Source organism: Leptodactylus fuscus, chromosome 9 (genome assembly GCF_031893055.1).
Source record: "Leptodactylus fuscus isolate aLepFus1 chromosome 9, aLepFus1.hap2, whole genome shotgun sequence".
Classification (NCBI taxonomy): Eukaryota; Metazoa; Chordata; class Amphibia; order Anura; family Leptodactylidae; genus Leptodactylus; species Leptodactylus fuscus.
Genome location: NC_134273.1, coordinates 52,030,138 through 52,043,058, shown reverse-complemented (window position 1 = coordinate 52,043,058; position 12,921 = coordinate 52,030,138). Strand labels below are relative to the sequence as shown.

Here is a 12,921-nt window from a genome sequence, read left to right as displayed (position 1 = left end):
AGGCTGTTGTATTACCTTGGTTTTCATGAGAAAAGTAAAAGATTAACCAATTAAAAATCTTCCAAAATGTTTCTGTTTTACTCCATCGTGGTGTTTATCATCTAGATTTAGACTTAGAGGCTCTTAGCTACTCCTCCTCATTGTCCTCTGACCTCAGGGGCCCATTTTCTGGCGCCGTATTGACATTCACGCTGTTCTGCTTTTATGTATGGCTGGTTTCATAAAGGAGGGTAGCGGTTTACCATTACCATCTACTTTGCATTGATGCCTTTCCTGTTTCACTTTGTCTTCATGGCAAATGCAATATTTTCTAATGTTGCGAATAATTTTACAATAGGCTTAAAGTTTAGCTTGGGACCACAATAGGTGACCATGACAGGAGAAACCACTCCAGATTTACACAAACCTCCTTGCCTCCACAAGGGGCTGCACTGCGAGGAGATCAAAATATATACACGCAAGAATTTAAGAAGACCAAAACAACATAAAACTGTAATGTATAACACATCTGAAACAACTTGAACTAATATTAACTTAAACTTTTTTCGAGGTGAGTCATGCAAGTCCTTATGCCTGGACATCTGGTCTTTATTACTGACCATACTTGTTAACCTTCTCTGCTCCATGGTTGTCTAGCTCTACAGTAATACAGTATAATGGACTAATGCGCTGAATGTTAGTCTGTTACTCTTCATTATGTGTTGTGGATGAAGCTTCCATGATGTTCCCCCATTACATATTGGCAGAATTGTTTAGCATGTACTTGAGAATTTGTAAAGAGGCTCTCTGACCACTGCATTCACTATGAAATAATAATTCTTCAGCATCTTTTCCTTTAAACTTTGTACCATTTCTTTTGGAGAGTTAAGGTGTTGTAGGGATTGGTAACACCCAGTTGGCAATTTATTTTTTCCTAGGAGGTTTAACAGAGGATCGGGACAACACAAAATTCTTAAGAATTGCAAAAATGTTATTTCATGGGCAATAAAGTATTTACTGAAATAGCCATGTCAAGGGAACAGACAGGTCTATGTTAAGGTCAATAGTCTCCTGTATTTAGAGCTCTATAAGTGATGGCTTGTGAGTTTTTGAGAGCAAGGTCATCATGTCTGGAATGGGTGAAGAATCGTAAATCCTTAAATAGGCTTCAGCGCAAAGAGACATGACATGATGGCCTGTTGTGTCCACCAACAGTTTGTTTTCAGCCGAGATAGGTGATTCTAGTAGATTTTGGATCTTATTTTGGCGAAAGGTGAAGATTACCTCATAAACAGAAATTTTTATAATCTGTGATGTGAAGAATGTCTTTTTACCATCAGCAAAACCTTTCATGTTTGTGACTTTCCACACATCTACAATCCTTGTATATTTAAGCAGGCCATGCTTTTTTTTTCTTCCCCCCCCCCCAGTGCAGCTGTCAACAACTATGTTGTCAGTAATAAACTATGCTGCCAGTCCCCACATTCTCAATAATACTACTGTGTCTCACTTTACTGTGACATTTTAGTTAGAACACATCTGAGTGACCTGCGGATCATGACCTGTGAAATGTGTATTCAATTCTGTTCTACCTAAAAGAGATTAAGAAAACAAGGGTGCTTTAACCTGTGCTTTCCATTTTAGAAAAGTTAGTAATCTCAGATAATGTAATCCCTTCTTTACACTATTTTACATACAGCTCAGTAACTTCATTCTAATATGTTGTTCACAGATGAACGTGATACGAAGGCAACAAAGAATGATTAAAAACCGCGAATCGGCATTCCAGTCTAGAAGGAAGAAAAAGGAATATATGCAGGGTTTAGAAATGCGGCTGAGAGCGGCCTTATCTGAAAATGAAAAACTCAAGAAGGAAAACGGGTCCTTGCAGAAACTTCTGGAGGAAGTTGTTTCTGAGGTAATAATAAGAATTAAAGGGGTATTTCCACGTTGCATACTCACCAGTCTTCGCTGCTGTAAAATCTTCTTTCTTCCTGCTTTGTTGCGTCATTGGTGGGCGGGGTTACTATGCAAAGCCAGCGGAGAGATGACGTCGCTTCTATGCTGCTGGCCCTGCGTGCGCGCTCCCGATGCAGCTAGGCATCGGATGTACAGCAAATAGATGGTGAGACCAGTCAGTTCCCCAGCCTTCACAATGCCAATACAGAGCCGGCATCCTCTGTAATAGAAAGGCGGATGCCGGGGAGGGTTAGACGCCTGCACAGGTGCCTGCGACATCACTACGCTCCTGCCCTGCATGAAGCCAGCAGCGGCAGAAGCGATGCTGCTATTCCGCTCCGCTATTCCTACACCTTTTTACATGCAATTAACAATTTCAGGGAAGCCAAAGCTCACATATTTCTTAAAATGCTCTTTCTGAGGAAATGTTACATCTATTTGACTAAAGATATGATGGGGTTCAACATAATATATCATGCAATGAGTTTTGGCTGGTTCTCGTGTCGCTTCCTTGTGAAGTCTACCTTTTACTGAAATACTGGGATTTTTCTGGCTCACTAAAGAAGAAACAACCCCATAAACCTGTATATACAATACAGATCAGAAAAATCAACAGGTTACCAAAAAATGGTATATTTCACTTGTGGTTTTAATGATTAAACTAAAAATGGCAACACTTTTCTTTTAATGGTATCTTTCCACTGGTAAAATGATGAATTTAGTGTCACTGGTTAAAATTTTCTTCACTACTGCCATGCTAGTAGGGCCGTACCAGTTGTACTGATACATTGGGCTCTGCTTTAAGTCTTTCAAATGAGCCCCTGTGACTTTCTGATATCCATTTATGTATTTTATATACCGTAATAGTTATTTCTTTGTGGTCTTATGGAATGATCTGATTATAAGAATAAAATTTTTTTTAAAAAACTGACATTTTTAAAAACTAGTACAAAGGGTAAGAATATTCTCATATTAAGATTTGTCTCCCTGCAGAATCAGAAGCTTAAAGTCACTGCTCCTAAAAGAAGAGCTGTCTGTCTTATGATGTTTGCTGCATTTCTCATTATTAACTTTAACCCACTAAGGTAAGTAAAGAAGCCTAGACCAAGCCAGGTCTAGATGACCGTTTGTAGAACTTGAAGATACTTTCAAGGATGGTTATATTGATGACTAGAAATGAGCAAATCTGTTTTAGGTCAAAGCAAATTCAACCTGAATTTTCTGACCCGAGCCTGAAACTTTTAGAGTCTGTTACCCATGAAACACCCACTGCAGCAACTAAAACAGTTACCCACCTTGTCTCTCCTCTCCTGGGCATCTTTGTGGCATCCAGTCTGATGTTTCTTCCAACATCTGTCTGTCACCACAGACCTCAGAGGTCACATGGAGTGCTCCAAAGCCATGACGCCAGACCAAAGCATCATGATGTTGGCGCACTCCACGTGACGCAATTAAAGGCCTCAGCAGTAACCCTTTGCATGGAGAAGCCAGAAGAGGTTTTTGACGGACTGTTGGGTGATGCAAGGATGCCCAGGAGAGGTGAGGCAAATTGAGTATAACTGTTCATGTTGCTGTTCCTTAGGTTAGGTTATCAATATAAGGAAGCTGCGGGAAGGCACTGATGCACTCTGGCTGCTGAGCTCTGCTAGACATTAGTCAGTAAGATAGCTTTTTTGGCACTATTATACCTACTCTGTACAGTTGAAGGGATCTCACTGAGAAAATAAATCAGTTACCGTACTAGCAATCAGCAGTCGCATCCACTCTCTATAGACTTCTGTGTGTGAGGCTGTATACTGATGACAATCTAACGAATAAAAACCTCACTGAAGGAAAGGAGAGAAAAAAACCTGATCAGTGAAGAAAGAAGGATTTTTCTTAAGATATATTTAATTCAATGAAGCATTTCATAGGTCTAAATAAACTTGTTTAAAACCTAACTTTTATTGAAAGCCGATAAAAAAAATAAAAATAAAAAAACAAAAAAAGTGTTTTGGTGCCCAAAGTAACATGTCAAAAAGAAACTAAGTGTGATAAAAACACAGTAATGAGTGGTGGCTCTTATATTGTTTTTCCTTTGAACTAGTTCTCCTAAATTATACAGCAGGCAACCTATTAGAATCAGCTCAGTGTATAGCAATCCAGGTACAGCTGTCCCTAAGAGGCCCCCCAGGCATTTCGCCCAGGTACGAGGCTAAACAAGCTATCTGATATATGCTGGAGGCTAGGCTATTGCCCTGAAAAGTAGCATTACCTATTACCCTTACACGTTTCGCCTATCTAAAAGGATCACCAGAGGTCAGATACTGCTGATAATAAAAATTAAAGTGTAAGACACACAGTGTGTCTGATTTATTTATTTATTTATTTTTATCTGCAGTATCTGACCTCTGATAAACCTGATGGAAAATACCTTTTTTTTTTTCCAATAAACCGTCAATTTAGTCCAAAATTACAAATTGCAAGAGGATAAAGGAGAAAATGCTCCCAAAGTTTGTTACACAATTTCTCCTGAATGCAGCAATACCCAATATGCGGTTATATTCTGCTGTATGGGAACATGGTGGTGCTTGGAATGGAAAGAACGCTATTTGGTTTTGGAGGGCAGATTTTGCTGCAATAGTTTTGAAATGCCATGTTGCATTTGCAGAGTCCTAAAGTACCAATACGATGGAAACCCCTCAAAATTCACTCTATTTTAGGAACTACACCTCTCAAGGAGTTTATCAAGGGATTTTATCATGGTGAGCCTAAAAGTGCTTCCTCAAAATTAATGTACAAAGTGAAAATTAACATTTTTAAAGAAATATGCCATAGGCTGACTTCCTACATCTCGGCAGGATCAACCAGGTATCTGAGGGCTAAAAGCAGTCTGGGGTCACTGGCAAGATCCCAGGCTGCAGAAGATACATATGGGCACATTAGGCATTGCGGAACCTCTTTGACTGCAGCATCCAAGGAGTTAAAATCTCTGATCGGAGCTGAGCTCTGACTGAAGGTTAATGAGCAGGCTCTTAGCTGTCAGATACAGCTAACGCTCGATGCTGCCCGCGGGTCGCCGGCAGCTATTATCAGGGAAAGTTTGTTACTGCAGTAAACTTTAGAAAGCTGAAACCAGTGTTTTCCCAGCACGATGTGGACTCCAATGTTGATTAGTAAAACTTAACTTTTATTTTGTATTTGCATACAGTTGATTAAAAAGTACAATGGTGGCGGTGGGGTCGGTAGACCTTAGCCTACGCGTTTCGGAGCAGGAGGCTCCTTATTCATGGCATAAAAAACGCTTGGTTTTGCATATTCGATTGGGCTGTATGTTGGCTTCTCATTTGCAGTAAACTTTCCCTGATATTGTGGCTACTTGATCATGTCCCCGTGGACACCAGCAGCTATTAGCGCTGTGTTCATGGAGTTCCTGACCCTTGGGGAGACTGAATCCCCAATGAAGCAGGGTCCATTTACAAACGTAGGCTCAGCACAAAGCACAGTAAGAGCCGACGTTTATATACAGTGGGTGGTCATGAAGCAGTTAAACCACTTTATTTAGACCTATGAAATACTCAGTGAATTGTTTTGACGATTAAGTCGACCCATCCTTGCTCAGTGATTTAACATATATTTACAAAGGTTCTTCTTATAGTCTCCTAGTAGTTATTTGTGAAAAGTTGATTTATAATTGGAGGTGTGTTTTTAAGTCTCTTAGTATCCTCAATGGCTTGTATCTGAATGTTGAATGATGAACATTTTTCTCTTCTTAAAAGTAATGTTTTATATTTTACTCTTTCTATAGTGTTTTGGAGTCTAACCCAGGTCCCTTTGATGTGGAAGTGAGTCCTGTTCGCCAAAGCAGTAGACATTTGCTTGAATTTACACCTGATAAAATCAATGTAAAGGACAAAGACTCTTCATCACAGGATATAAGGTAATTTAGGTTGTGTTTTTTTAAAAAAAAAATAAATACAATTTTTTCAAAACCTATTTAAAGGGACTTTATCAACTGAAAAATTGCCCTTTGTTTATCCCTTTCACTGCCAGGGCCCTCCGGAAATTTTGCAGTTTTGAGATAGACAAAGCCTAAAATGCAACATTAAAAAAAATCATGCTAACTCCCCCATAAATTTATATTTTCTAAAAGGGATTCTACCATTAAACTACCTTTTTTTTCTAATGAACACATCGGAATAGCCTTAAGAAAGGCTATTCGTCTCCTACTTTTAGACGTGGTCTCTGCCGCGCCGTTCCGTAGAAATACCGGTTTTAACCGGTATGCAAATGAGCTCTCCGCAGCAATGAGGGCGGGCCCCAGCGCTGAAAGGCCGATGAGCGCATCCCCATTGCTGCCCGAGAGCTCTTTCCTGCGCCGCCTCCTTCTTCTGCAGCAACTCCGCCTCTTCTGGCTTCTCTTGCTCTTGTAGTTCTATACAAGAGCATAGAGAGGCCACCCCAAAATGGCCACCCCAAAATGGCCGCCAGCCATTTTTGGGTAGCCGCTCTTGCAGTTCAATACAGGAGCCAGCCGGCGGCCGTTTTGGGGTGGCCTCTCTATGCTCTTGTATAGAACTACAAGGGCAAGAGAAGCCAGAAGAGGCTGAGTTGCTGCAGAAGAAGGAGGCGGCGCAGGAAAGAGCTCTCGGGCAGCTTAAGGCTATTCCGACATGTTCATTAGAAAAAAAGGTAGTTTAATGGTAGAATCCCTTTAAAGTAGATAACTACAGCATTGTCAAAATGCCACTTAGTTTTGTATACAAAAAGGTACCTTTATGTAGTTTTGATTTAGAATGTATGTTTTATAAAAAAAAAAAAAAAAAAATTGTAAATAAATCTATATTAGTTGCTAACAGTGGAAACCAAACAAAAAGTTATATAAACCAAACCTCCTAAAAAAAATAAAAGTTCAACATGTGCAAAGTTCATTCATATACCTAAGGCCTACACCTGCATACACATATTTTCACAAAATCAGTAGAACTGGAAGGATCAAAAATGAGCGTGTAAGCTAGAAATGTTTTTTGGGTTTTTTTTTTAAAAAAAATAATTAAAAAGTATCATCCAATAAAATGTAAGACTTACAAACTGTGAAAAGGAAGTGCACTCCTAAACGCTTTAGATTTTTTTTTAAATGGTCACATCCTGAAAATTACATGTCTCAATGGGTTATCAATAGCTATGTCCACCTTCAGGTAACTTTGTGACAAACACAAATCATTTTTTGAAAAAATGCACTAATGCATATATGTGCATCTATTTCTAATTCCTATTCAATCGTACATTCACACGCAAAACTCATATAAAATAATAGATCAAGGTGAACACAATTTATATATACTACAAATTTCAACTACAACAAGAGATTGTACTCTCAAAATTACTAATACAGCAGACAAGTAATATTTTGCTGTTATTCACATAAATATAACCTGCATAGCAAGCTGTGACTGTGATACTAAAATCTAACTTTATTGAGATTGTACAGAATACCATATGTAAAACACAACTTAATATTTCATATTTACACCTTCATGCAACTTTGCAGCAAACAGAGATTACAAGCAAAAATTTGCACAATTCAAATTTGCCACAAAAGCACATGCTCAGGCAATCCCTTTCTGCAAACAAAATGTACTTTCCAAAAAACTCTTTAAGATGTGAAGAGTTCATATATAGCACACACATATAAATTTACAGGTGCAGGTGCTAAAGGGGCTCTGTTTTGAGGTAAAGGTATGCCTGAATAGCCTTTAAAAAGGCTATTCAGATGCTGTTAGTCGTTTTTAAAAAGACCCCCCCCCCCTGTTTGTTTATTTATTTTTTAGTTACCTTTGAAATGGTTATGTAAATCACTCTCTTTGTGCATGGTCGGTATTCCGTGCACCTCCCAGCGTCATCTTGCCTTTGCTGCATAACCCCTCCTACTCCTTCTTCTTCACCACCTCCAGCATTGTCCTTCCCGGCGGTTTCTATTGAAATTTTGCGCGTGCGCAGCAGCACTCCCTCCAGAGTGTTACTGTACACGCTCCAGCTCATAATGTTCTCTATAGGAAAATGGCGCTGCTAAATCTTCCCCAATCTGTATTACTGCAAGACTATATATTTGTAATATTTTCCCATACATTAAGCCTTTTCAGTTCTTCTTCACCTTATGCACTAATGATATTTTGTGATTTATAACACACTTAATGAACTGCGGGTGAATAATTGTGTTTCTTCACTTCTTTATGCTTTCTTTTTATCCATTCATGTTATTCTCTCCTATGCTTCCTAGACATGAACATCACATCTCAACTGAAAAGGCATTGATGGTTGTGAAAGAAGAGCCACTGATTTACATTCCTCCTGCTCCTCCTTGCCGACCGCATGTCAACCAGACAGAATCCCTCAGGTCAGCAGAAATCCCATTTCCATTTACAAGATAAACCTATAATAGTCCCACCATGGGGAAATTCAGTGTGTTACAACAGCATGGATAACACAGTAATACAGAGCTCCCAACTGTCCCTGATCTGGAGGGACAGTCCCGATTTTAGACTGCTGTGCTGCCGTCCCGGACAACTTACAGCTTGAAATGAAAGAAATTTTCTGAGAGAAGTCCTCAGTAGTTGATGCCTTTTTTAATGGCTAACTCAAAAAGTTTTTTGATGACATATCGAGCTTTCGGGACTATAGAGGTCCCTTCATCAGGATGGTATAACACAAGGTAGGCATATATATACAGAGAAATGGAGTGTTAGATGCAAAATAGATGGAAAACAGAACATAAACAGTTTTTAAAAAAACACATATATATCAGTTCGCAGGAAAGTTCTCTGGGTTTATGGCTTCTTTGATCAGTGACGTGGTGTCTAGTGGTTATAAAAGGCCATAAAACCCTGGGCCCTGTTTAAACCTTGTTGGAGAGTGCGAAAGGTCTTCATAAGTTTAAATTCCCATATGAGGCGATCTTTTCTGTCTCTGAAATTCCCCCTTGGTACCAGGATCTTCATATCCTGGGTCGTATTATGATTTTGATTACAGAAGTGTTCTGGCACCGGGAGGTCCATTCTTTGCTCTCTAATCGTATGTCTGTGTGAGTTCATCCTCATCCTAAGTGACTGTCCTGTCTCACCTACATACAGGCCCTCAGGACAGCTTGTCTCACTATGCCCCGAAGTGTTATCCTCATTAACAAACTTTGCCAGATCACCATCAGGTAAAGCTAAATATGTGGCCGCCCACATTTTGTCCCTCTTTCTCCACTTTAAAAGTTGGGAGGTATGGTAATGGTTTACAAGAAAAGAACACATACAAGCTCAGAATATAAGATAGAAAAGATACTAGGAGTCATAGCAACTTTAAAAAAAAAAGTCTGGCACACAGCCCCGGACTCTCAAATACTGAGGTCGGTTTGTGAGGTAGTCTGGGATCCAGTTGGACAGGTGATGGTCCACTCCAACAAGGTCCAGCTTGTCCCTCAGTAGCCCTGGCTGAATGATGTTAAAAGCACTGAAGAAATCGGAGAACATTATTCTCACAGTGTTCCCTGGTTTCTCCAAGTGAGAGAGAGCTCTGTGAAGAAGGTGGGTGATGGCGTCATCTACCCCAATGTCCGGCAAACTGGAGGGGGTCCATAGCAGAACACACTAGGGGGCGTAGGTGTGTCAGGACCAGGACATTTTATGCATGAAAATATGAATTATAGAATCAAGCCATGTTACTTTCTGAAGTGTGTGTATGTTATTTCTGTACTGAAATTATATCTGGATGTGACTATTGTAAAATATTAAGGACAAATTAAATAAACCTTTAATGTATTACATTAAGCTAAACCTTCACTTCAACAGTCTCTTACATTAGTTGGTTAGTGTTTGTAAAGCCATGTGTGCCATTTTGTTTCAGTATCTTAATTCTGCCGCAGTAAGAAACTTGCATTTCCAAGTCTTTCCCTCAGTGACTGGGAATTCACTGAACTATTCTTGGATCATCCTTGTGATTTATAGACTGTTCAAATAAGCCAGATCTCTTGTGTTTGTATAGACAAAAGCAGAGCACTGAGTTGTAGCCAAACTGTACTCAAAAAGCTTTTCTCTCCGTGGCAGTCTGAATTTGTCCGCCTTTTCCGTTGTTCTTTTACTGAGTTATGATTGACTTATTGGAGGGGGGAGGGGAGTTTCTTAGAGTTTTTCCATTGCATACATCTGTTGCTAAGCAGGAACATACATGATTTTGTCACTTATTATGTCCATGATGACAGCAGGTTTCATTTGCAATTTACAGCATGTTTTTGACAAAGATTGATAACCTATGTTAGATTGTTATGAACATTTTGTATTTGTGATTTTATAATCTGAAAATTACCTTACCTCACTGTAGTAATAAAATATATGGCATAAGTCATTCCAGAGTACATAGGAATATAATTGACTTTGTGTATATTTGCTCATATTCAAAGCTTAGTGAACCTTTGTTTGGAGAAATGCATATGAAATATTTGACATGGAGTATGAGTCATTTGAAGCAGAGCCAGGTCTGGAAAGGAGTGAATTTATAACAGAGAACAGGCAAATAGGTAGCAGACTGCTAAAACAGGATAGCATAAACCACATCTGATTGATACCATACATCTCTCCTTGATTTGTGAAAGGATTGTAACTAAAAGGCTTTCCCGCTACCCTCTGGGATTGAGATGATGCAATTGGCAGTAGATGTGGACACACTAGATAATATAATGCATTGTGTAGAAATTCAGTATTTTCATTTTTTCCATCCTTTTAAAGATAGAAAGATACCTTATGTCCACTAACAAATTGTTTGTTTCCTATTAGGTTAAACCAAGAACTCCGTGGCTGGGTCCATAGACATGAGGTTGAACGGACAAAGTCTAGGCGAACACTGAGCACTCAAAAAGCAAGGGCCATGCAGGTGAGGTGAAATAAAACTTGCTGCCAGCATCTTTAGGGCCCCTTCACACAACGTATACGCTCACTGATTCTGAAAGTGTAACACGTTCCGAATCAGCGGCGTTAAAACAGATCTCATTGAAAGCAATAGGGAAAAGAGCAGCCCATTCATTGCTATGGGGAGCGCAGGTATGCTGGCTCCCATAGAAAGCAATGGGATCTGTTTTAACGCCGCTGATTCAGAACGTGTTACACTTTCAGAATCAGTGAGCGTATACTCCGTGTGAAGGGGCCTTTACTTGACTGACTGGTATTTCTTAGTTGTTATCTTAGTGTTGTCTGCTTTGCCTTTCTACCTTTGTTATATCTACATGACTGACTAACAGAAGAAATGCAAAATTGATATTACAAACCACAAAAAGGAAAAAGAATGCACTTAATCAAAAAATTGAAAAAAATATGTAATGTCGTCTTTATTGACCAAGAATGAATAAGACAACCCACTTTTAATAATTAAAAGTACAAAGCCATACATACATTTTTCCAAGGGGGCAGGCATATAATAGATAATAATAAACCAAGTTTCTCAAGGGAAGTAAAGAAACCATAATGATGAAATGACAAACCATAATAGGTATCCCACAATAACACAAAAGTAACACTAATATGCAAATCAATTACTACATCATGAGAAATGACAAAAAAAATTAAACTAAAGGTCAGAAAGCTGAGTACACACCCCACACGTATCGCCCCCACATGTGGCTTCCTTAAGATGTGTTAGTGTCACTTTTATGTTATTGTGAGATACTTATTGTTTGTCGTTTCATAATCATTGTTTCTATACTTCTCTTTGGGTAATTTGTTTTACTATTCTTTCTTATGTTGTCAATTTTCCGTTGTCACTGTGCGGGTTTTGCTCTATTATGTGCAAGCCCCTTTGGGAAAATGATTTTAACAAGTGGGGTGTTTTATTCATTCCTGGTTAATAAAGACATTTCACATTTTTACTTTTTTGTTTGGGCTCATTCTTTTTCTTTTTTTTGTAGTTTGAGATGTAGTTTATGTGTGCCATATAATGTATTGGTTATAGCCTGATTTTTTTGGTGTTAAGAAAAACTAAAGTTACATTAAAGTCTACTTTCAATTTTTCCATGAATTAATAATAAGAAACGTAATGTATTTTATTTAAGAAAAAAGTCCCCTTTCCCACTTTTCTCACCCTTTTCCTTCACTGCTTTAATCTGTCCCGCCACTGCTCATATTCATGCAAAGAAAACATTTTATTTTATTTTTTTAAATCTACTTTACATTACAGAAATCGGTTGGAAAAGATGGCACACAACTAGTAACAATGCAATTCACAGAGACCAGCTTAAAGTAAGTACATTTCATGAAGACTGCTTTGTGTTGTGTAAAGGGGTTGTCCAGGGAGTTTAAAGTGACTTACCTGATTTGATGGATGTTGATGATGGATCTCTGAGGTTCTGGCCTGTTGACAACCCCTGGGTTTTGTGACCAGAAGCAGCACTCTGGCCCCTGCGATACCAGCCAGCACCCATAGCACGGATAATTAACCTGTAAATTGAAGTGAGTGGAACACTAGATTATCAAAGCCTTCACTGAAATATATCTCACTAATCTAAAAATGACTAAAACCTAACTTGTAATGGCAAAGCTGATAAAACATAAACAATCTAATTGTGCTCAAGAGTGTCTTAAAACATAGTAAGTAGAGATAAGCGAGTAGTATTCGATCAAATACCTCCCCTGCATAGTTATTAGTGTAAAAAAGCACCAGGGAAGGTGGGAGGGGCATCAAATTTTTACTGCGTTTACCGCTTGGTATTTGACTGATTACACCAATAACTATGCAGGGGAAGTATTCAATCGAACACTACTCGCTCATCTCTAATAGTAACAGTACAGACCTGTCTGGTTCAGGATATTATGTTAGTGAACCAGACTGGTATATGATGTATATAGGGCAACAGTCAGGTCAGCCCATAATAGTAATAGAATTCACCAGTAGCATCCAGCCTAGTTCCCAGGGCTTTACAGTCAAGCCATAGGGGAAGCCTTGTCAGGACTGCTAATATTAGGTGGTTCAGCT

The 12,921-nt window shown here is 38.9% G+C and overlaps 1 protein-coding gene across 1 annotated transcript in view; it reads left to right on the top strand.

Moving 5' to 3' along the window:
* The window catches only part of ATF6 (activating transcription factor 6), a 61,903-nt gene that overhangs the window by 32,942 nt on the left and 16,040 nt on the right, over positions 1-12,921 (top strand). The window contains exons 8-13 of the mRNA XM_075286700.1: positions 1,712-1,897; positions 2,932-3,023; positions 5,726-5,857; positions 8,198-8,314; positions 10,734-10,830; positions 12,127-12,188. Of these exons, the coding sequence (XP_075142801.1) occupies positions 1,712-1,897; positions 2,932-3,023; positions 5,726-5,857; positions 8,198-8,314; positions 10,734-10,830; positions 12,127-12,188 (686 nt within the window). The remainder of the gene's footprint in view (positions 1-1,711; positions 1,898-2,931; positions 3,024-5,725; positions 5,858-8,197; positions 8,315-10,733; positions 10,831-12,126; positions 12,189-12,921) is intronic.